Source organism: Ostrinia nubilalis, chromosome 23 (assembly GCF_963855985.1).
Source record: "Ostrinia nubilalis chromosome 23, ilOstNubi1.1, whole genome shotgun sequence".
Lineage (NCBI taxonomy): Eukaryota > Metazoa > Arthropoda > Insecta > Lepidoptera > Crambidae > Ostrinia > Ostrinia nubilalis.
The window spans coordinates 5,486,522-5,512,493 of NC_087110.1; the positions used below are offsets into that span (position 1 = coordinate 5,486,522).

Sequence of the window (25,972 nt, forward strand, 5' to 3'; positions counted from 1 at the left end):
CTACGGGAAAATGCTAGTCTTGTATAGTTTTAATTTACTTGCTTCAGCTGGATAAACCATAAAAAATGTTTTGATTGCTGCCATTTGACAACAAAAACATTGAGTCGGATATTGCTGTGAACTTTATGATCTAAACAGAATTTTACTCAACTACAAAATATTTAATCTACAAGGAATCAATAAAAGTCCGTTTTAGTGTTACTATCTTTATTTGTCAAAGTTTATCTTAACCCCATAGAATTAGTTACATAACCATTCTGTATTGCATGTCTACTTCAATTTATTCCATAAAATAAATTCTCAGTAATAACTCTCACCATTAGTATAAACTCTATTAAATCTCATTGTATTCTCAACTAAATTGGTTTAGTCATATCCCATAGAAATTACATTAAAATTATTTACAAGTTATTTATTTACAAGTGTACATTTTATATGTTAACAAATTCATATTTATAAATTGTATCTAAAAATCAACATAATTATTTAATTTTCTATTTCAATCTCTTCTGGTGTAGTCATAACAAATTTGTGTGTAAATAATACCTTTTTAAATAAATTAATCCGTATTTAATTCTACAGAAATTATAAATGTAACGTGCATTCAATTGACAAAGTTTGTAACTACCTATTTTTATAGTATAATTTTAGGAAAGATTATACATCAGAAAAATAGGTGAGAAGAAGCCCTGAATCATTTATTATATTAGAAGGCACTAACTCTACCAGAAATTATTATAAAATAATTAATTTTCAACTTTGTCAACGAATGCAATATCAAATTATACCTACTGATAACAATTTTCTACAGTAAAACAAGTGACTTATCAAATACAAAGTGTATTTTATTTTTTAATTAGAATTCGGTGCAATTGTGTGGAAAGAAGTCAAATGCCATAATCTCTATTTAAATTAAATTCTGAAGAAAGCTCTCGTAAATAGAATGAAAGATTTTAATACGTAGCCAAGTCAAGAGCGACGAGCGACTGTTTATTTTTTACTTACCCAAACACATAAATTATTTTGTTAATATTTTTTTTCATAAGAAAATCTATCTTCGCTAAATAATGTCTATTTTTCTCTTTTGCTTTAATGAGATGAAAATTATAAGGTTTTTTTTTAATTACTTTTGATATATTGAAAGTTAATTTAATAAATTGTTAATCATTTCAGTTTATATTATGACATCCACTGTTCAACTTAGGCCACCCCCAATCAAAATCAAATTAATTAAATTAATTTCCGCTATCGCTCGTCACTCACTTCTATCCTATCTAAATTTAATTTAGTTTTTATTTACATTCCTTCCCATTGTATAGACCATTCGACGTAGGTACAGTTTCTGACACATAAAACGTTTTTCTCGAATTTAAGTAGGTTTTTAATACTTAGAGCGCTTTCATATTAGGACGTTAGTAGCGCGACAACAGCGCGGCAGCGGCGTTTTTATAATGTGAAGGCACGCATCCGCTGTCACATAGTATGAAATTTTCGGCAGCGCGTCTGTCGCGCGTTTGACGCGCTGCTAAATCGCTATAGCGCTCTACGCTATTATCCCAATTTTATTTTTTTCTGTTCATTTAAAATAAATTGATCTACTTTATGGTGAACTTAAACTCGAAACTATACCCATGTCTTCATTTGACTAAAAAGTAATTTCGTTTTAAAATATAACATACAATAGAACAGAGTGAGAACTTCATTAATTTAATTTATTTCTAATTAATTAACACAAATCTTAGTAATATCATTTTCACATTAAGCCATTGGCGTGTTGAGGCTAAGATTATGGAATTGGGAAATACATTTTCATTTTTCATAAAATAAATGTATATTAAAATGAAATCAATCCGGGTATTACTTATTAAAATTGGTATTATTAAAATTGGTAACATTGTATACCTACGTATTTGTCTTGACATAAAAAAATCGTACTAATAAGAAACTGTATACTTAATGAAGCCGTCTCGGGAAAAACGTCCCATTATTTTATACAATTCTTTATAATTTAGAAAAACTACTTACTATGGTCAGCTGTACCTAATACATAGTTCAATTTGAATGTGTATAATATGGGTAATCTTGCAGTGAATTGAAATAAAACTAACATAATAAGGAATATCAACAAAAAAAATCTTTGTTCTGAGGAGTCTTCCCAAACCTACTTCTATTTCTTCCAATCGCAATTATTTACAAAACTCTTATACCATGACATAACCTAACCCTCACCACGCCAACCGCATCTTATTGCACCATAAAAAATTCACCTACATTTATACATCTAACCCTCAAATGCCGGCGGGCGTTGTAACTTTCACCTAAACCCGTCTACTGTACTGGTGTACAGCGTAGCGAGAGTACAGTACAAGGAGATGAGGAGGTTGACCGACAGCGCCGTGGGTGATGCTGTGTTTGCATTCCCGTGCTGCATCGCTGCTGGGTGCTCACCTGTTGGAAGAAAGAATGCTTATAAGATACGAATCTATAAATAAATAAAGCTTATAAAGACGAAATATATAAAAGGAGAAACTGACTGACTGATATATCAACGCACAGCCTAAACGGCTAAACGTAGGCACTTGAAATTTGAAAGGGACGTAGCTTAGGTACCGTAGAGGTGCACTAAGAAAGGAATTCCCGAAATTTCCACGGGAACGGGAATTAGCGGGAAAATCCTTTCGTATGAAAAATCTAAACCGCTTGAGTTAGACGCTTGAAATTTGCCATGCAAGTAGGTACCATAGTAAATTTAAAGCTTAGTTACAACAGGATATTGCAAAATTCCCACGGGAACGGGAGTTAGCGGGAAAAAACATTTGTATGAAAAAATCTAAGCCGCGTAAGATAGATAAAGACGGGATCCACGCGAAATCTAAATTCCTATTGTGTGGGTTGTAATGACAAAAGTCATAATCCTGTGGGCTGAGTGTGAGTTTACACTAAACGTCCTCACTAGTGAGCGCGTAAAAAAATGCATGAAAATTTTAGTTCTTGAACGTATCCGCTATGGGCGCTGTACAATCCGTCATACATTTAATGTCATTTTTTTAGGAGCTCAATTGTGACGTTTGACTCAGCCCTCTGGTGTCAGACTTGAATCGCCGTAGTTGAGAAATCAAAATGTAAGAGTTGATCATTAAAATCCAAGATTTTTTTGACATTATGATAGGAATTTTATGGTATGGACTCAATATAAATCAAAGAAATAAATGCCCGTAATCACAAACATGACTATGAGGTCTAACAGTGCGCGTAGACGCACAGTGTCACACACGAACCAATCACAGAGCTCTATTCAACGCTGTGCGTTCGATTTGCTGCTTCACTTATGGTAGTATCGTTTGTGAATACGGGCGAAAACCTTGGCAAAATAAGAGTATTTTCTAAGACAGATTTTATTTCTCTTCAATTAGGATCTAACGGATCACTCAGATTCGTGAAACTCTAAAAATAGTCTGTGACTATAAAAAGGTTAGCAATCCCGACTCCAGACATCGTAACATTACAAAGATCTAATAAAATTACGCTATCTTTTTTTTTGTCGACAAGTGCTACGTTATTGGGGAATGTAAAATGTTTTATTTTATTTTTAGTCCTTAATTGGTACTAAATAAACGTTATTCTTTCTTTTAATACAAGCACTAGGTTAACAGCTATCAAACAGCGATTTATCTTTACTAAGCACATTATTTAGGTACCTACTTATGGTAAACATTTGATCTGAAATTCCTCAGATTCTTTGATTGCCAGCTCTTGCTTCTAAAATTGGATCTGACTAAACGTCTAAAATATTCACTATGCTTATTTCTAAACTTTAATTATTGATACTTTCATTTTAATGCAAACTCATCATTCTTTACATAAAAAATATTGATAATAACTTTGCGTTTTTATCTTAGCAGCAGAAGAGTGGAGAAGTTAGTGTCGGGCCATCAAATTCTACAGACTTTGACAGTCGCGTCGAAACATTAAAATCTGATTGGTTATTCAAAACACTTCTCCGCTCTGCTCCTCTCCGCTCCGCCTTAATGGAAACCGGGCCTTAGTTACAAGAATTGAGACTAAGGTCCCCTTTAACATGCCCTCACTGTAAATACTATCATCAAATGGTGATCAAAGGTTACTTCAGCAACGTTTTTTCTGAACAAAGTAAATCGCTCAATTAGGTTTGTCATCCAGTTCACTAAATTGGGAACACACAAAGAAAAACGAAAGTAAAAAGAAAAAGAATCCCCAATACAGAGAACTGTAGAGAAAGGTATAAACATGTGAATTAAGAGTTTCTTTCTCGGAAAATACAGAATTTTTCGTTCCAGACTAATAATTTGTGATTTTCTAGTAAACTAAACATAAATATTTTCATTTTCGTCGTATTTTGAGAGAATAGTCAGATCAATGATATTATTTGTCGCTCCGACGCGACGCGTTGGTATTTAATTGCCTTGAGCTTCACTTCGAAATATATCTTTCAAATCAAATCAAATTAAATATATTTATTTTGCGAACATGGGTATTACACATAGGTGTTACAAGTATTTTAGTATCTCCATCTTTTATTTCTTTATCAGAATTAATGTCAGATTCAGGTTATTTAATCTCTACTGCAGGAGCACGACCTTCTTTAATTTACCAAAGGCAAATGTAAGATTTGGTCTATACTCCCCCGCTGGCCAAATGAGTTGGGAGCCTTGATGTTTCCATAATACGTTTAGTTAGGCGCAGAATTTCCAATTCGCAGTATCCAGCGCTCGCATATTTGTATCTTAGTCGCCTTGAACGACATCCACAGAAAGAGTGGGGACAGTCTTATTCTATTCTACCAGAGTCGAGATGCCGTTGATTCAAAACGAATCTTTTTGTTTTCCTATAAACTGTTGCTTATTAAGGCTGAATTGCATCACCTAACTTTAACGGTAACTCTAACGATACCCGGTGGTTTTTGTATGGTAGATTTGTCAGTTTGGCAGATTTTTTACTTTTGTCAAAGTTAAAGTAAGATGGTGCAACCCAGCCTAAGTGATATTACCATGAACTTACCATTTATAACATGAACGTTGACCGACGCGGCCTCCGCCATAGTGGGCACGCAGCTGTAGTTCCCACTGTCACTCGGCAGCAGCTTCTCTATAGTCAGCCGTGACGTCAGCTGCTCCGTCCACTCCGTCCTCAACCGGACCCTCGGCTCCTCTGCTATCTCGTTCTCTTCTACTTCCTTATACTCTATTAGTTTTGATCCTGTGGACAAGGGAGTATAATTTACTATCTTTAATGGTTCAAAAACTTGACCTTAATTGGTTGGGTTTGTGGCGGTCAAGCTGTAGATCCTGGCTACACAGGAGTTGCAGTGGTGGGAACGAGAGGTGGGAATAGTCCCGTTATCTTTAATGGTCTAGTTGCTAAGCCTACTGGTTCTGGATAATAGGAGTCAGCAAATGGTCACAAATATGGAAAAAAGGGACTTGACATACGCTGCTGTCATTCCCATTGCAGTTGGAAAGTATTCTTAAAACATAACCTTAGAATTACAGTTGTGATGGGAACATCATCACTATCAGTCGATATTTTTGTCCACTTCTCTGGACATAGATTATCCCCATTTTTATCCTTATTTTATCATGTTTTCAGTTTCTCGCAACTAGAGATGGAAACCTAAGGTGAAATCTGTCATTTGATTTCAAATTTCGAGCTGGGACTTGGAACACGTGTAAAATAATTTATTCTTTATCACAATGCGATTAAAGTAGAGTTTCTGCCCATTGCTTGTATTTTCTACATATTAATAGCTCGAACCTCCCATTTACTCTTGTCCAAAATATTTCATGATAGTCACGTACGATACACATTGTTTTTTTTTAATATTCCGACAATCACGAACAACAAATCTGCGATATTAAATGAAAAAAATACCAAAGCAATGATTGAAGTTTAACTTGTTGTGACACGCAAACTGGTATTTAACTTAAAAAGTATAGGAAACGATCGAATTAGCATTTTTATTCGGAAAAGTAAATTAGTTGGGGTCCACTTAGAATTGGAGTTTTCTCCGAAATGGAAACATGTTCGTTTGATGGCCACCATTTAGGTTACTATGAACATTAATTAAATCCTTCAGAAGGAGTAAGATTTATTTACATTTTTGAATTAATTGCGAATTTTCATAATTCTTCATCCACCCGAGATTGGGCGAGATTTTCATTTTTTTTTTTTTTTTTTTTTTTTTTTTTTTTATGTGATAGGAGGCAAACGAGCAGACGGATCACCTGATGGTAAGCAATTGCCGTCGCCCATGTACACCCGCAACATCAGTGAAGTCACAAGTGCGCTGCCAACCTTTTAAATCATGCATAAATTAACCGTTATTTTTTTAATTTCGTCAGACGATAATATAAAGTTTCTCATGGTGAAAGAGTTATTGTCTATCTGAATTAGATACCTTTACGTAACTAAGGTATTATAAAAAGTCTCTTAAGTTTAGTCTCACTGTGAATCAAGTAAAACAGTATTTTTGGTGCTGTTAATCGATCTTACTTCATTAAAATGTCACACTGTATTTTTAAGACTATGTAGATCTGGCTTGGTATAGCTTGTGACGCCATTAAGTGCTCTTTCAAATTGGATATTTTGATCCCTAAAGCTTGAATCTCGCTAGGCTAATTTTCCAGCCTCATTCACGTTTGCTTCTAAGTAATTTACGCACAATTGCCGAAATATCGTCCATTCGTGACGCTAATCGTTGAGTAGGAAATCGAATTAGTCCAATTGATCGAGTTGTCCGAAACTCGATTTATTATTGATTGGATCACGTCCCGGCTTAGGACCTCGATGAATAATGCCAGCGTCCGTTGACTAAGTGCCTCGAATTTGGTTATTATTATAATAATGATGCCAATGTTCTTTGACTAAGTGCTTCGAATTTGGTTGTTATTATAATAATAGATGAGACAGACAGACATCAGTACATCACTGCTTTTATGGGTGACATTTTATCAGAATTGTTTATTATTTTTCCAAAGTCCTTAATAATGTCTCTTTTTTGTCAGGAAAAATACTGCAATAGAGGTACTCAGTTAATATCATTTCAATTGGATTGTACTGTCAAGACAACATTAACATTAATCGAGTCGTTTTGATTTTAAGTCTATGCCTAATGATTATTTTACGCGACACAACTACTAAACACATAATCTCACAGACAAAATCTAAATATTATGTAGAAAACATTTCACAATCTTCAATTACAATCAAACTCAGGACTGTCGAATGGAGTATAAATATCATAAATGACATTAATGTCGGCTTACTTTTCTCTAATAATAGCAATAGCAGCTAGACTCGCGTCTAGACGGTAAATTGTTAATACTTGATGTCGCTTTCTAAGAAATCATAATACGTTCCTGGTAAGGACATAAGAGGCTTTGTACACAAGCTACAAATCGTTGTGGGTTGGAATTAATAAATTAAATCCATGCACGTTTACGGGACTATCAACCCTATTTACGGAGCTATCCTGCAAACAAATTAGGATTATTGATACTCGACTGTTTATGACCCAGTGTTTGTTCTATCATAGATTACGTAATAAATATGTATTATTATGTAGGTATCTCGCTTCTGCTGAGTTTGTAATCAATAAGCAATTACAAAACTGATAACACCTGGATGCTCATAGGTCATTGTCACAAACATCTAGTTTCTTATTCTGAATCTCAATGAGTATTGTCATTTTATGATGATTAATCAAAATATTGAAATTCAACTAATAATTTTTCAATTGATGTTTGAATTCTAAACAAGTTTTGAGAGTCCATACTATGCATAATAGATTTTGACTAATGATTATGTGTTGATCTAAATTAGAGCTCAGTTTGACATTTCATTTAAGACTGAACTTTACATCGAAAGGTCCAACCAATACAAGTGTATCAATCGTGAAATAAAGAACCTGACTAGTATAAAAGCCCTCTTAGCAACATGTCATATAAAAATATCAACGAAGTCAATAAGTAATATGAAAAGGTGCGCAAACACTTCGTGACCTCATTTCCTTGGGATTAGTCAGTTCACACACGATATTCTGAACCCAATATTTGGATAAGCTGTTTACTATCCCAGGTACTTGTGGTTTGGCAACAAAAATTGAAGGTCTACGAAGAAATATTACTGTTTACGTGTTAAGAAGATCTTTCTTTTCGAAATCAAATCAGAAAGTCGTTGATACAGTCCGACGCATTACCAAGCTGAAGTGGCAATGAACAGGGCACATAGTACGCAGAACTGACGGTCGATAGGGCAGCAAGATTGTGTAGACCACGTACCGGAAAGAGAAGCGTGTGCAAGGTGGACCGACGACCTCATAAAGGGAGGGAGGAGCAGCTGGATGCAGGCCGCTACCAACTGGTCGGTATGAAAATCATTGGGCGAGGCCTATGTTCAGCAGGGACTTCCTGTGACTAAAACAATAATGATGATGATGAAGAAATATTTTCCAATCCAAATACATTTCCCATTAAAAACTAGAAAAAAACTAGGTACGTCAATTCCCGAAGAGGCAACCAATAAAGTTGTTTCTTCTTTTACAAAATGCAGGTGGATTATTCAAACCAATATAGCTCCCAGTTACTATTATCTGGGTCAGTACCTTCATTTGCCTATAAATCGATGTTTCATTTGTTTTCTAACCAATACATTTTGCTTTCCAGTTGCATTTTATGTACTAAATTATTTTGAAATAAGGTTTGCTCATAATGTACGAAACTATGAATTGATAAAAATGTAGTCAAAAATCGACTCAAAAAGTGAATCCAATCGATCAACATGGAAATCATTGGGGGAGGCCTATGTTCAGCAGTGGACGTCCTATGGCTGAAATGATGATGTTGATGTATTTATTTAAATATACTTACCCTTATACCAAAATATGGTGCCCAGGTCATGCGGGCCCTGGCTCAGGATACAGGTTAGCGACAGCGAGCTGCCCGTCTTCACGTACAGGTCTACTGGACCCAGGATGTGCGCCTTCGCTTCTGTTGGCAAGAGAGGGTTACATTGGGTTAGGTGGTTACGTTTGTGCTTCTTTTAGATGATGATAATTTGACTTAATCAAATCTAAGCGAAAGGTCACCGACTGACTTACTCATCACGAAATCTCAGTAACAAGTGCTAGGATTCTCAAATTTTGCATTGGGGTTTCTTTTAGAACGTAGGTGCTCACTAAGAAGCTACACACGAAATCTAATCACCATCGCAATAGCGCACGCAGGCTGCACGCGCTGGTTTGGCCAAACCAACGCGATCACACGCGATCAACCGGCGTGCAGCGATGGCGACCAGACTTAAATGCATTGATCGCTATCGCTGCACGCCGGCTGATCGCGTGTGATCGCGTTGGTTTGGCCGAACCTTAAGAGATGGAGGACAATTGGCTCATTTTTTATTTGGATTCTTTTTGATACCTTGTGGCGAAGCAATGTGTATTATGTATCCTAAAATGTGTATAGGTGCAACATTAGGTCATTCAGCCCCCACTGTAGGATGACAAACCTCTATAATTTTCCAGAGATAAATTAATAATTTGACATACACTTCCCTAGCTGTCAGGCTGATTAAAAATGGGTGAAGAAGGCCCGATATGCGAATACATTGTAATAGCTAAAATATTATTGTCAATTGCTTCCTTTTTGGCACAAAAATATGCGTGTATAGTTTTAAGTCCCATTGTTCTGTTTTTTGTTTTTTTTCTTTTTGTGTCAAATAAAGTTTTTCTTATTCTTTTTTTTTATTCTTATTCAATTAACATCCTTATGAAACTTAACTTTTTTTAAACTTATAAGTTTAGTTAGAACAGTGAAAAATACGACGTGTATCTATTTAGCTTATTTGTCTAAAATTTGTTTTTAAATACACCATAATAGGTAAAATATTTCCCCATTAAATCCCAAAAAAATCAGTGTAAAGAAAATTTGAAAAATTGCACGGCTTCCGAGCATTATATTTTGTTAACAAGGGTATTTGGAAATTAATAATGGGTTCCGTATTTTCGGATCGCATTACAAAGGTCGGAGAAATTCCTTTTTTGGTCCTAAGCAAAGAAGGTATAAGGAATTCAAAGGAAAATATTTTATTATGAAGCCCCATAGACATTCTTTTAAAAGTTGACTTTTCTCTCTTCAAAATAGCTATGTCAATATTTTTGGGAGGATTTCTGTCTGGGAAATCTAAGGCTGAGTTGCACCATCTTACTTTAACTTTGAAAAACGCCAAAAATCTGTCAAACTCCATACAAAAAACATCGGTTATGTTAAGTCACGGTTATAGTAAGTTGGTGCAAATCAGCCTTAGGCTGAGTTGCACCACCTAACTTTATAGTTACGGTCATTACCGATTATCGTTATAGTTACGGACAAAGTAAATGTAACTAATGCAAATTGTAATTCCCTTATTGATAAATAAAAATTGGTGGTCCTCTTCCAAGTTTTTTTTTGTATTTCATCAAAATTGATTCAGTGGTTTACGTGACAAAACCAACAAGAAAATAAGTAGAGAGATATAGTTTTTTTCTGTAAGTATAGGATCAGTAAAATGATAAAAGAAATAAAATTAAAATCACAAAAAGGTACCTACAGATACGGCACATATAAAATCTAAATAATTATGTATAATACAAACTCGAAGGTGACTGACTGACTGACATAGTGATCTATCAACGCACAGCCCAAACCACTGGAAAGATCGGGCTGAAATTTGGCATGCAGGTAGATGTTATGACGCAGGCATCCGCTAAGAAAGAATTTTACAAAACCACCCCTAAGGGGGTAAACGGGATCCACGCGTACGAAGTCGCGGGCGGCCGCTAGTTAATGATAAAAACAAATCAATTGATGTTCAAACTAATTTCTAAGATTTCATTATTCGATTTAATGAATTGATATACTCAATAATTAATTAGATTAGATGAAAATACTGTAAATCAAAGGCAAGAAAATAAATTGCAAATGTGGACTGGTCTATAGTATTTTAGGTTTTATACAAAACTTAGTTAATTACTTACAGGCTTAAGTAATTGATATTATAACCTTAATGATAAGTTATTGGTTGCAAACAAAGTTATGATATCGCAAAATTTCATATTACGACGCTGATATTTTGAAAGACGACTGAAGCTACATACTATAGGTGCTCCGTGTGACGCAGTACCTACGTAGAAAATATATTACCTAACTTTATTTAGTGGCAGCATTTTTACGTATCATTACATTATTATTTATTTAGCGTTGCTGCCGTTACTCATTTGTAAAATTGGATCAAAATTACAGCGTAGTAAGTAGCAAAAGAATATACGAGTACTTACATACAATGTTAGTTCAAATATAATGAATGTTGTCTGACAACGTGGTAAAGTTAAATCTTTGATTATTATAAATTAAGTACCTTCATTATCATTTCAGTCATAGGCCTCCTCCGATGATTTTCATAATGATAATTTGGTAACGGCCTGTATCCAGCGCCTTCTGCCGTTATGTGATCGTTGGTCCACCTTGTGGGTGGTGTGAGCCCTACGCTACATTAAGTACATTATTAGAATAAAAAGCCTTTTTACAAAGCAATCTATGTAATGTCAAAAACTACCCATCCAAAAATCCGTTCAGACCGTAATCACTTTGAGCAAACATCCCAAATAATCCAAAAATGTAACCTAAGAAAAACGTGCAGTGTAAAAACGCCTTTTATCGTCCTAATTCTGTAAGATGTGCTTGTTAAGATATTAAAGACAAGAAAACACCCATGGAATGTGTTCTCGACGATGATACAGCACGTCTCATAGCTATACAGTCACCTACAAAGATCCGACGGTATGTCCCTTGATACAACGGCACAAAGTCCAAAATGCTGTGGTTTTAACACAACTGCGGTAGATTCTCGTTCAGAGGTACTCAAGAAAAAGTGGGGCCAAGATTAAATCTGCAGGGCTCCGCAACCTTGGAGAAGTTTAGCGATTTTTAAACCGTTCAGGGGTTGTGAAGTGGCGTTATCCAATTGTTTAAAAGTAAGACAATTAACGCGCTTATAATCGCAATCAAGGGATTTGAAATCTGTTAGATTAAAGTCCGTCAAGAGTTTGATCAGAATTCAGAATTAACTCAATAAAATTGTGTAAAACCCTGTCCTAATTTTTTTCGTCTACAACCTTCTCACGATGTATCGTCTACTTTTAGATACCTGATTTTCAGTAATACAAGCCTATTTTAGCTTTCTGCTTTCAAAATAGAAATAGAGCAACCGCTGCTCTCAGGATTTTGAGTTATTTAAGTACATTACCACATTCAGAAATTTCTAAACAAGTAGTGCAAGGGCTCGTTCCCACGGCAACCAGATTTGCAGGATCCAGTAATGAAGGATGCCGCAAAGCTGGACTGTAGTGCCACATTGTCATGGTGTGTTTAAGATTCAAATTACAAATTCGGACTAATCGATTTTTTGCGGGACACTGCACACGGAATATCCATGTGAACGCTAATATTAAAACACGTTACTATTAAACGATACCCTGCAAAAAAAATCCTTCAAAAAACGGGATATCTCCGTGGGAACAAGCCCCACGAGCCATTACAGAACATTATAAAAAAAAATAAAACCGACTCCAAAAAACCTACACTAAAACGTAGAAAAATAATTACTAATTACCTACTTATTTATTAGGACGAATTATTAATATTTATGTAGGTATACCATGATTGATACTTCTGGAGTCGGTGCCAAGATTATGAAACATGTAAAGTTTGCCTGCACCGACTCCAAAAGTATCAATCATGGTATACCTACATAAATATTAATAATTCGTCCTAATAAATAAGGTAATTAGTAATTATTTTTCTACGTTTTAGTGTAGGTTTTTTGGAGTCGGTTTTATTTTTTTTTATAAAATTTTACTTATTTCTTGCTTTTTAGTTAACTAATTATTACCTTGATGTTACCACTGAAGGTAGGCAGTACACTGAGACCAAAAAAAAATTGGTTCATAATCGGCGGAGATATTGCGTATAAAAAAGTTCATCCCCAATTTTCCACCCTTGGGGGTGAAATATTTTCTTCAAATTCGCATGAAACCACCCTTTTGATAATACCTATTCAACAAAAAAAAAATCGTTCAAATTGGTTTATAATCGGCGGAGATATTGCGTATAAAAAAGTTCATCCCCTATTTTCCACCCTTGGGGGTTGTTTTTTTATTATTAAATTTAAATGGGACCACCCTTGAGGTATTACCTATACGCCGAAAAAAGATTTGTTCAAATCGGTTCATAATTGGCGGAGTTATCGCGTAACAAACATAGAAAAAAAAAAAAAAAAAAAAAAACATACGGGTCGAATTGAGAACCTCCTCCTTTTTTGAAGTCGGTTGAAAATATACCCCGATTCTGTTGAATGTACTACATTATATTGGCAGGTGGCCGTAAATATCTCACGGGTAGACCTTGTCTGCCCTTGAGATCTAGTATAGGCCCTAGATTTTTAATACTGATACAGCTAGACTTCGGGGTGACATTTATAGCGAGGTAAATCGAAGCAAGATACCCCAAGCTTGGTGGCTCAAAAAATAATGCGGCGATTTGCTATTTTGTTAGGATCGTCTTGAAACAACCTAAAGTTACTGTAAAAGCCTAAGTTTCTGTATTAGCCAAATAGTATCTTGCTACCTATTAGCAGTAACAGTACCTATTAGCTAAAATCAGTATGTGTTGTGATTTTCTATTTAGTAAGGACTGTCTTAAATCTACCTAATTTTCGTACAAGATAAAATTTTTGTTCCTTTAAAGGAACATTAGGGTTTCTTTTGAATTGGATCATAATGCTTACAGCGTTCTGTGGTAAATTAAAGCTTTTAAAGTACCTACTTTTAATGTTTGTGGCTATTCGTAGTAAAATAAAGCTTCTTTAAGTACTATTAAAGGAACATCAAGGCGTTGATCGACTCGAGTCACATTAAATGCGGCAGTTCCTAACTTTTTAAGCGAACAAACGACTGTCGCATTGTGCAACTACCCTAATTATAACCACTCAACCGCATCCTACGTCATCCGCATTCTAACAAAACTCCAATAATCAAGTTCTGAAATCCCCTCTCATTAAACAGAACTTAACTGCAAGTTGCAACTTGCAAGACGGCGCGCGTGGTTTGACATTGTAATTTTGCATGCCTCCGTCTAGTTAATACTTAGGCATAGAACAAACTGATGAGTTAGCACAGTTGACGGTTTGTGGCAGTTTGGAAGTTAGAGAATAAAGGATTTGGCACACTGAATGCGGTCTGCGGTCAGGTCAAATTGAAAGCAGCCCGTATCATTGTCAGTCTCCATACATTTTGTATTGATGCGATCTGATAGTGCAGGCACGAGCAAAGTCAAGTCAAAGTTTTTATTCAGTAATTAGTACGTTCCCAGGGCGCTTATACATGTTCCAAAAAAGCTTGCTACCACCACTTCGGGACAACATTATGAGCTGGTGCTGAGAAAAAATTGGCGTAAGAAAGTCAGTCACTTTTGTCAGCCCCTTTTTAATCGAATACAGCAAATACATTAAACAAGTTAAGTAATAAGTGCGAGCTAGGAAAAGAACTCAAACTAACAGCTGCGAGTTCATTTGACCTGGACCGCATAACGCATTTAGTTTTACAAATGCTTGAACGTCATGAACGTGTAGTTGCGCACTTTTACATTACGCCAGCCGCGCGAAAGCGCTTTAGAAGATGGCGTCACGTCACGTTACAGCGGTTGCAGCGCTAATAACGGGTAACGGTAACGTTGCTACGTTAACATTTTACCGCCACGTACAACGGCTGCAGTGGTACTTAGCCGTTACGTCGGGTAGGGGAGACCGAGGAGAGTTGTATGTGACAGATTAGAATTATGACATTGTTGAATTTTTGGAATTTATTAACTACTATCGAGCTCGTAACAGTGCGAAATTCTTAGGCTGGGTTGCAACCATCTTAATTTAACTTTGACAAACGTCAAAAATCTGTCAAACTCCATACAAAAACACCGGTTATCGTTATAGCATGCATATACGGTCAAAGTTAGGTGGTGCAACTCAGCCTTAGTTAAAATCTCGAGTTAACAAATACGCGCTGTTGCGTGCTTGCTGATAGTTAATAGTTTTACAAAAATCGACAATGTCACATTTCTCCTCTGTCACAGTTTCCTCAATCTCCCCTAGCGTTGCTACAAGGATAAAATTTTTACTAATCCCAAGTTCCTTTAACTTTGGAGCCAGCTGATTCATGTGATCGTATTAGGAACAATATGTTAAACCCGTTTTCACCATCAATCCATAATTTTAAATGACCCCTATGTAAACGAAATTTCTGTTATCCCTCAGGGATCACTTAAAAAATAGGGATTGATGGTGAAAACAGGCACTGGTCTGATAAATGAAAGTAAGCCATAAATTATGAGAATAAAATTACATCACTTGCTTAGATAAATTGTAGATAGATGGTTAAATAGAAAGGCTAATTAATATTGTAGGCTAATTTAAACTGTCAGAGTACGTTAAATTAATAAAGGCAAAATGTTTTAGTCTAAAGGTAAGTTTCCTTCTTTAATTAAACTTTGCAAATTAGAAATGACAAAAAATTTAATGTTGACATAATACCTTTTTTGGTTCCTTCCGTCTTTAAACAAAAACTTTTTAATAGGAAAAACTAGTTTACGAAGGTATATCTTATACATCATCATCATTTCAACCGCAAGACGTCCACCGTTGAAAATAGGCCTCCCCCAATGATTTCCATATCGCCCGGTTACAAGTAGTTATACTTGTTACTCCACTGAATAATCAATCAACATATTTTTTAAGAAGTCATAGTAAAAAAAATGCTTAAAAGTATTTTTCATTTAACAAATTGAGCATTTTAGTCAAGTGTCTGCGGGTTCGCTGACATAAAATGTTTTCGCCGCAGACGATTTATTTGAAGTGGCTGATAAATTTGAACTATAACTTAGTGCCGGGGTAATGACATGGAAAACATTAGCGGAGACAAGTTAGCAACGGCTTTCAAACTGCAGAACGAGGATAGACTGGGGAATTTTGAAATCACTGGAGTGCATTACGTTGATAAAATAGATGGCGCTGTAGGTCGATTGCATCGCGCTTGCGTATTGTTTAAAAATCTGTATACTTGAAACAGATTGAAATATATTGGTACTCTACTTACTACAAGTTTACATTAGTAAGGGTAGTGGCCATTTATTTATTTATTTATTTTATTTGGTTTACCAGAAATTGTTATGTTGATGCTTACACAGTATACTACTACAGCCATAGTGGTAATAACTAAATGCACAATTAATTTAACACGTTGGACGCCACGCGGCTCACCGGTGAGCCTCGAACAATACAATTTCCATTGTGTCTAGCGTCTCGGCGTTCAATGACTTAAGGTAAACACCACATGCAATTGCAATACTTATATTATTAGTAACATCAATTATAAATAATTGAAAAGAAAAAGAAAGTTACAGAAATGGTAAGACTGTTGACAATGAAAACCTATAAACACTCCGAGTGCTGTTAAAGATTAATTGAGCTCTCATAGTTTTCAGGTTCGATTTCTCAATGAAACTAAAATATAGGTCACATTGATAGCTCAGTAGCCTAAAAGCAACCTAATTGACTAAAAGAATGAATGATCCATGATCCATTAGCTTTTGGTAGAATTTATTAGATAATGTCTATGCCCTATTCGCCCTTTAGTTTACAACCTTTTAGGCTCATTATTATGCTTCGGTACCCCTTGCGACCTTGTCATAATACCCGAACTTAAGTGCCCAGACTACTTATTAACTAATTGACACTTGATGAGGTATCACTATCGCGAAATAACAGAAAATGAAATACCACTTAGAATTTGGTATTCTATTAGAATAAGAAGTAAGTAGGTCTCTATCTCTCTCTTTCTTCTGCAAGTTATAAAAATATAATACGTCGATTAAGAAAAAGCTTACTACTAGGTATAACGCTAAAGTCAAGATTTATATCAGTGGTTGCAGCACTTTTAAATTCATTATATCTTGCTTGGCCTTAACTTTTAAGAAAATGACATCACATTTATTAGATTATCGCCCGTATTCACAAACATTACTATGAAGTCTCACAGTGCGGACGCACAAGGTGACACACGAACCAATCACAGAGCTCTATCTCTCAATTTGCTGCTTCAATTAAGCAAGTATGTTTTTTATGTTTTCATACTAACTACTTAGCTAATATTAAAACTAATTACGAGTACCATTCTAATAACTGAAGGTTTATGCCATCATTAGGTAATCATTATCATCACAGTGGTGTGCTTATTTAGGTAACATTTCCATAGCACAGAGTGGTCTGATTTTCTCTGTAACTTTTCCACAAAGAACTGCGTTTAAAATGGTTATCAAAGATAATCTGATATTGATTAGTTCCCAGTGGATTTCGAACACCAACCAGAAACAAAACAGAAACTCGAGAGCTAAGACATTCATCATAAAATATTTCTCACTATTTCGCAGATCCTCATGAAGTAGAACCCCATTTAAACTCCGTACATTTTATACGAGACACTTTATAGAGTAAATAAAACTGAAACGGTTAATTCTACAATTTTATTCTTCTCATTTCTTCTAGCTGTAGCTTCTTTAATACTTACATTGCCATGTTAATTACTTCCTCCGTTATAAATCAAACTTTGAAAAATAATTTCAGCAACTTCAAAAGAAAATTTGAATCCGTAAAAACATCTCATGAAGTAATTTACGAAAGAAAAATCCTCACGATCCTTATTAGAAAAGTTAGAAAAATTCCAAAGAAACGGCCCTAAAATCTGAATCCAGAATTTCCAACTTGTATAACCTCTAAATCATACTGTGTAGCAATTTATAATAAGTTGTGGTAACTTTATCTATATGGGTTCATAGGTAAACCTTGTTTTCAGTTTATGACCTATTTTTTGGGAACATTTAATATTTCAACGCGGTTATAAAAGTTAGTTCGTTCGTGTGAATTTCGGGTAAAGTAATATGTAAAATAGTTTTGAAATATTTTCACCAACTAGCGTCTCGTATATTCTACGAGTATTTCGTATAAAATGAGATTTCGTGGGTTCAATTCCTACAAAAGGTAGGTAATTGATTTTTTCCAAGTTTTAATTTATGAGGAGTTTAACCACCAATACAAACAGGTAGGACCCCAATGGACAAAACTTTTCACTTAAAAATTAGGGATTGTTGGTGAAAACGGGCATAATAATATCATAGAAGAATAATCAATTACTAAGAAGTGCGATGATAAAAATATCCCATAAAAAATATTTTGTCAACACCCAGAAGTTTCCTTAGTCACTCCGTGACTATGGCGCTTGCAAAGTGCCGAAATATCGGAAACTCAAAATTAAGGTACATGGTTAGTAGCAATTCCGTCAATAATAATAATAATTATGATAGTGACCATGAAAGTTTAAAACAATAAACTGAACACTATTTTGAGCCATTAAAGTTTGAACACTCATCAATTAGTAGCAAACATGTGAATCCAAGCTTTGTATATTGCTAAATGCATGACTTAGGCCTGGTTTCCACGAAATTGAAGAGGAGAGATATTGTGTTTGAATAACCAATCAGATTTCTGAAGCTGAGTGGATAGGTGATGTGGAAATAACTAAATCTGCTTCTTAATAAACACATCTCCTCTTCAGTGGAAGCCAGACTTAAAGTAGCTTTATTAGCACCCTAATTTAATGTAGCCATAATATCCACTTTGACTTCGAACAAGTTCGCGATACGGCGAAAAAGTTGATCGACTCGAACTTTGAAATTCGATGTGACGTCACCTCCATGTTTGGAGCCAACATTGAAATATGCTTCAGGGTTGTCAACTATCAAACTATTCAAATGTGAATAAAGATTTTTTATAGTTTTAGTAGAATATACGCACAATGGGTATGGAGAGGAAAAAAACTTAGTAAGTCCTAGTACCTAACATGCAATAAATAATTTGAATTTAACAATTTATTATTTTGTTTCCCCTCTGCAATTTAACTGAAGTCAGTTTCCTTGTATTATTCCAAAACTTTTTAGAAATGAAGCTAGATTGGTTTTGTTTTCCATTTTTTATATTGCTAGTAGTTTTATTAGTTAGCTTTCCTTTATTCTTCAATGTAGGTTAAATATCAAGTAAAGCTTCAACCACACCAACGCGTGCAGATCGTCGCGCGACTTGTCATTGGCCTATGATCGCGCCGGCGATGGCGATCTGCACGCGTTGGTGTGGTAGAAACTCAAAGACCATTTTCAAAGTTAAGGTATTTTTTTACTTAAGACTCGCATTATATGCAGTTTGTTTGAAGTCTGTTCTAATTCAAAACACATTTCCAGTATGGTTTTCAACTAGTTCGCGATACGGGGAAAAAGTTAATTCGAACTTCGATGTGACAGCACCCTCGTTTTGGGCCAACATAGAAATATGCTTTAGGGTTGTCATATGAGTACTCAAGACACGTTTATGAAATGACATTCCCAAGAAATGCTACACTTTTTGAGCAAGTACAAACTTTATCGGGAATTCTTGTTTAGATTGGGAGTAACAATACTGAACGTGTCAGTTTTCTACCTCTTTTTTCTAAACTGTATTTTTGAAACGGATTCACATAATAGGGACTTGCTGCTATTGCATGTGGAAATCAAAATCATTAACATCATCAGTATTTTTCACTGGATGAACAAACTGTCAATGGCTGGAGTGATCAATGAGAGTGAAGTGAAACAATGAACAGATGTAAAATAGAAAACTTACCTACCTACCCTAGAATTTGCAACGAACGACAGCACTACAGGCTACATTTTTTTATATAGCAATCTAACGTCACCGTAGCCAGTGCAAGCTGTCGTCTCTATTAAGTTCAAAAAACCTCGAGCAGACAACCCTGCATAATACGCTCTGAGTTCGAGCGTCTGGTATCGACATAAATCTGTCGTGCGAATGTAGAAGCATTGCCTTAAGTCGCTTTGAGTCTGTCAGTTATGTATTCGGGTTATCGCTTATACTTCTGGAAGAGTTAAATCAGTTTGGGATCGAATTTATTGTGGAGCTATCAATTTCTATTGGCCCTAAAGTTGATCCTTGCGGGATACCATGTAAGGAGATGGAACTATGAAGTCGAAGGCATAAAGTTGGTATAGTTATTGGAAAACTGCAGTAAATAAAAAAGGCAGTATAAAACGCCAAGAAAAACTACTGCTATCTAACCTTGAATTGGTCGTATTATTTTTGTGAGATGTTCCTTTTTTTATGAATTATTTTAGGGTGTACTTCAGCCTAAGTACAAAGTTTATTATGACATACATAGCTACATAAGTTACATGTAATGAGATGGATATACCGTCGTCTGCAAATACCCAGAAATAGATAAGATGGTCGGTATTAGCAATGCCTATCCAGGCAACAGTTTTGTCGATAAAAATCAGTTCTTTTTTGCTTGCAGTGCACCTACCTACTACATATCAGCAGCCTTATTCCAAATGCCAAATTCTCTTGTTGAATAGTGGAAATGAATCAACTGATTTATCAAGGTAAACAGTAGAAACTGAAAATTGAGACGAAGTCAAAGATGATTGAGATTGAGAATCTTGACATTACTCTAAATTAGTTGACAATCGATCAATTCTAGTATTACTATTTATTACTACTAATATAAATCCACTTTGAAGTTTGTGAAGTGTTAATTTATTATCCAAACAAGAAAAACTATTCCCACCTCTCATTCCCACTGCTGCAACTCGTGTGTAGCCAGGATCTACAGCTTGACCGCCAATAAAAACCCAACCAATGAAGGTCAAGTTTGTCCCGGGGGAAAGTTAAGTCATTGGACCCGCAACGAAATTAATCAGAAGAACATAGGAGGAGTTCGAAGTTAAGGTTCAATATAATATAAGGTAAAATCCAAACAAGTCAACATTAATGACTCACCGACAACGTTTAGTTGGAAGGCTAGCGACATCTTGGGCTCCGTGTTGACTTGGCACTCGTATATGCCCGCGTCCCTCTCCTGGGGAAACTTGATCTGCAGCGTCCAGTTCTCTGACTTGTCCGGCCTTATGACCTGTGGGATAAGGGTCTTTATTATCAATGCTTACATAATCATCATCATTAGGTCATTTAGTCTCAACTGTAGGAGCACGACCCTCAGATTTATCAGAGTCAAATGGAGGATTTGGCCTGCGCTTGCAATAATACCTATTTCAAGTAGTGTGTACAAATATCGATATGTTTTTTTTTTTGTATTTAGCTGAATTATGGTGAAAATTTAAGGAAAAGGCCAAGAGCATGGTAGCAATTGGAAAATAATAGCTGAAATAATGTTGCCAAGAAGTAGTGGTAGGGCAAGCTATATTTGGGACGAGTAAAAGTGCTCTGAAAAGGACTTAGATACTGAGGAAAGATATCAGGAATTCAACAATCAATGGACACTTGCAAGATTTGAATCCGTAACTTTCAATTTTATAACACAAAGCAACCAACGATTTATTCGCGAATCTTCACAGAACTGGATTAATTCAACCATCAATTCATATGTAATCTAATACAGCCAGTAAAACGGTTTAAATGCAAAGCTTAACCTTCAAAATAGATTGATGGTTCCGCCATCCAATCCGCCCGTCCCTTTGATGGTTACCGACTTGAACAACAGATCTCCTAAGCTATGGAAATGCCTGTCAAACAGCGAAATCAGACTTGGAGAGGGTATATTACGGTCCTTAATGGGCCTGGGGGCAACGCTTCAATATTTGGGTCAGAGGGTCTAACATGCCATGTATATTTACCCAACTTAGATTAAACTTAGTTCTGTGTTGTGTTGCGACATCGTACATGATTAATAGATAGTCCTTGGCAGGAGATTAAGGACATTGGTCTTTACAACGTTGTAAACAACCACTGTTTTAAGTAACAGGACTCAGTTTACAGGATCTGTCATATTTTTATTTGTATCTGGCCAAACATAATTATTTTTTCTGCTCCTTAATCATTCGTAAACAGTACACGATATCCATCGGCGAAAGAGTTTTTTTATGATCAGCCAAGTTAAGATTAAATCTCTTAGAAAAGTTGGAAGCAGAAGCAATATTTACCTGAAATCTTTGATCCGATGTGTATGTCAAAATCCCAGCTGTTAGTATGTGAAGATCTCTTTTTCTGATCCAGGATACCTAAAACAAAACCAAATTATAATAAAGTTTCATGTTACTATAAGTCATTTTTTTGCTTGAAGATTTGAGTTTGAAAAAATATTCAGAATTCTGGCCCACCACTAGGTGGACCGACGATCTGGTGAAGGTTGCAGGAGGTGACTAGATTCGGGCGGCACAGGACCGGTTGTTGTGGAAATCCTTGAGGGAGGCCTTTGTCCAGCACTGGACATCATTTAGCTTGAACGAACGAATAAACAATAATATGAAAGACTAGCGGCCGCCCGCTTTTGTGAAAAATATTATTGGCAGGTAGTTGCTAATTGCTCATAAGATAGGCCCCCTTAATTTAATTTATTGTCCGTGGTGCATAATCTTTTTCTTAAAGGTTTTAAACCTTTGTTTGTCACCTGTCATCCGCTTTGCAATGGAGGGAAGTCGAACCTTAATTTCGAACTCCTCCTATGTTCTTCTGATTAATTTCGTTGCGGGTCCAATGACAGTTTAACTTTCCCCCGGGACAAACTTGACCTTCATTGGTTGGGTTTTTGTGGCGGTCAAGCTGTAGATCCTGGCTACACAGGAGTTGCAGTGGTGGGAACGAGAGGTGGGAATAGTCCCGTAGCGGCCGCCCGCGACTTCGTACGCGTGGATTCCGTTTTACTCCATTAGGGGTGGATTTTCATAAAATTCCTTCTTAGGGGATGCCTACGTCATCTACCTGCATGCCAAATTTCAGCCCGATCTGTCCAGTGGTTTGAGCTGTGCGTTGATAGATCACTATGTCAGTCAGTCAGTCAGTCAGCTTTGAGTTATATGTATATACATAATACTTAGATTGTCCCAAACACTCACGAACGTTATCACCAATCGTAAGATATTTATGTTCATCTACATTCTACATCGTACCTATAAACAATGACATACATTTTCCTTCATCATCATCACCAATTATTTCAGCCATAGGACGTCACTGCTGAACAATAGGCCTACCCTATGATTTCCAGATTCTTTTCCTGTATTAAGTTACTATTTATTATCCTTGAAGGTATAATAACCTTTACTACTTTAGCAAAAGTGTAGGCAGCACTAAGAACCTCTAACCACAGTTAATTTACTTTCCATTAGAGAGTAATTTAATATTCATGAACGATACATCTAAAAACTATTAGCAGAGCATTAACCGTGTAATTTATTTACGTTTATTTACTTTAAGTGGCTAAGAAAACATCTTTAAAGTAAATTAGCACGTACTTCATTACGAAAACATTACACTAAAATCGGTCCACAATTGACGGAGTAATCGGTGACCAAACATACATAGAAAAAAAAATCATACAGCCAAACATAGTAACCTCCACCTTTTTTGAAGTTGGTTAATTAATTAAAGAAATGAACTTAGCTTGTATTGAAATGATAAGGATACTAATGAATAAATTTAAATAAATTTTAAAAATAATCATAAAATCTACATATCGTCACCGTCGTGGCAGAATTAAATAACTGACACTTTTGGCAAAAATCACTTTTTCCACTTTTTGTATAGTAGAAAGTGTTACCTATATTTTGGTCTTACTCTCGTGGCAATATCTATGATATTTCCAAAGATATCTTCAGTTTAGTGAAACTATTGACCATAAATTACAACTCTGTTTGTTGTAAAATTTACGTGGCAAAACTCAATAAGTGACTTTATTTAATTCTGCCACAACTCACTGCAAAACATTGCTTCAAAATACTTGTACTAAGAAAGTCAATAAGTGACTTTATTTAATTCTGCCACAACTCAATCCGAAATATTGCTTCAAAATACTCGTACAATTGTGTTTTTGATTTATTTCATTTTTGTAACATTACTTTAAATGTTACTTTTAATTTTAATGTTCATTACTTAGATGTTGAATCTGGATAGTTACCTTCATCATCATCATCATTTCAGCCATATAGGACGTCCACTGCCGAACATAGGCCTCCCCCAATGATTTCCAATATGACCGGCTGGTAGCGGTCTGCATCCAGTGCTTTCCTGCTACCTTTATGAAGTCCACGTTGTGCTTTCCGGTACGTGCCCTCCACTCCAAAACCTTGCTACCCCATCGTCTGTCAGTTCTGCGTACTATGTGCCCTGTCTCTTGTACAGAAAAACTGAGCATAGCACTCTTCAAAGCACGCTGTGCAACTTTGAGCTTATTTATAAGGCCTATAGTAAGAGGCCACGTTCCCGAGCCGTCATCAGTGGTAACACATACAGATTGTAGATTTTCGTCTTTAGGCACTGAGATATTTTGGACGAAAGGATGTTGTGTAGTTTCGCGAATGCTGCCCAGCCGAGTTGGATTCGACCTTTTTCTCTACCTAGCTGAAACGTTTGTCCGAGGTAGACATACTTGTCAACAATCTCGAGATTCGAGCTCCTAACCGAAACTGGGTAGGGCGCAACATAGACATTCGACAAAAGCTTCGTTTTTCCATGTTGTTCACCCGAAGGCCTACCTTTTGGGAGATTAAGGTCTTCGAGCATTGTGCCGAGGTCTTCCAGTGATTTTGCCATGACCACACAATATCGTCGGTAAACCGAAGGTGAATGATGTACTCGTCGTTGATGTTTGTGCCGAATCCTTTCTATTCCAGGAGTTTGAAAGCGTCTTCCAATGCAGCGGTGAATAGTTTCGGAGATCTGGAGATATAACATCTCCCTCATGCCTCGCTGCAGAGGAATCGCCCTCGTACTCCACTCCTGTACTCGGACCAACATGGTGGCGTTTCTGTACAAGCACTTCAGCACCTCGATATGTACCGATACTTTTTAGAAACCGGCTTGTTCGGGAGGCAAGAAGTCATCGAACCTACGCGCGAGATCATTCGTGATAACTTTCGAAAACAGCTTGTAGACATGACTCAGAAGCGAGATGGGTCAGTAATTCTTCAGCAAGGTTTTATCCCCTTTCTTGAAGAAGAGTACCACCACGCTTCTGTCCCATGCCTCTGGCGTTGTTCCCTGGAGTAAGACGAAGTTAAATAGTCTCTGAAGGACTTGACTTCAATGTTCAGAAGGTTATCCCGTCATGACCTGGTGCCTTGTTGTTCTTTAGGTGTTTGAGAGCCATCCTAATCTCGTATAGGCTGATAATGCTGATATCCACAATATCTTCGTCGAGGTACATAGCTGTCCATAAAACTTTTCAATCTCACCCAGAACCTCGGCTTTTGTTGACGTTACACCACCTTCCACAGTCTTCAGCTTCGTCAGCTAGTTTCGCTCAATAGAGTTGTCTCTAGCGAACACTTTCGGGCCTTGGTTCCGCTCTATCGCCTCTTTAATACTATTTGTATTAAAGTTGCGAACATCATGTCGCAAGGACTTCCATATCTGTCTATTGAGCTGCGGATGTGCCTTAGCGTCAACGGAGATCTGCAGTGACATTGAACGTCGTTCTGCCATGACGTTGAGGGTAAGGGATCCCTATGGATCCCTAGGGAGAGATCCCTATTACAGTATTATTGTTTTTGGATTATTTTAATTTTGATATTCATTTTGATGTTGGTTCTTTCAATTTAATTTCAATGTTATAGGAATCTGATGTTGATGGTTACCATACCAATTTGTTAAACATTTATAAGTATTTAATAAGTAGGTATATTCTAGTATTATTTACAATATAATAACAATTTTACAGATTTTGACTAAAATCGCATTAACAAAACAAATAAAATAAAATGAATAAATCAACATTTAGGTCAATAAAAGTGTGGCAAAA

The 25,972-nt window shown here is 36.0% G+C and overlaps 1 protein-coding gene across 1 annotated transcript in view; it reads right to left on the bottom strand.

Annotated features, from left to right (window-relative positions):
• Positions 1-1,617: 1,617 nt before the first annotated feature.
• LOC135083359 (zwei Ig domain protein zig-8-like) overlaps positions 1,618-25,972 on the bottom strand; it is a 190,914-nt gene continuing 166,559 nt past the window's right edge. Inside the window, exons 4-8 of the mRNA XM_063978096.1 lie at positions 22,158-22,235; positions 20,998-21,130; positions 8,904-9,023; positions 5,038-5,235; positions 1,618-2,448 (exon numbers count right to left, since the gene is read on the bottom strand). Of these exons, the coding sequence (XP_063834166.1) occupies positions 2,315-2,448; positions 5,038-5,235; positions 8,904-9,023; positions 20,998-21,130; positions 22,158-22,235 (663 nt within the window). The 3' untranslated portion in view covers positions 1,618-2,314. The remainder of the gene's footprint in view (positions 2,449-5,037; positions 5,236-8,903; positions 9,024-20,997; positions 21,131-22,157; positions 22,236-25,972) is intronic.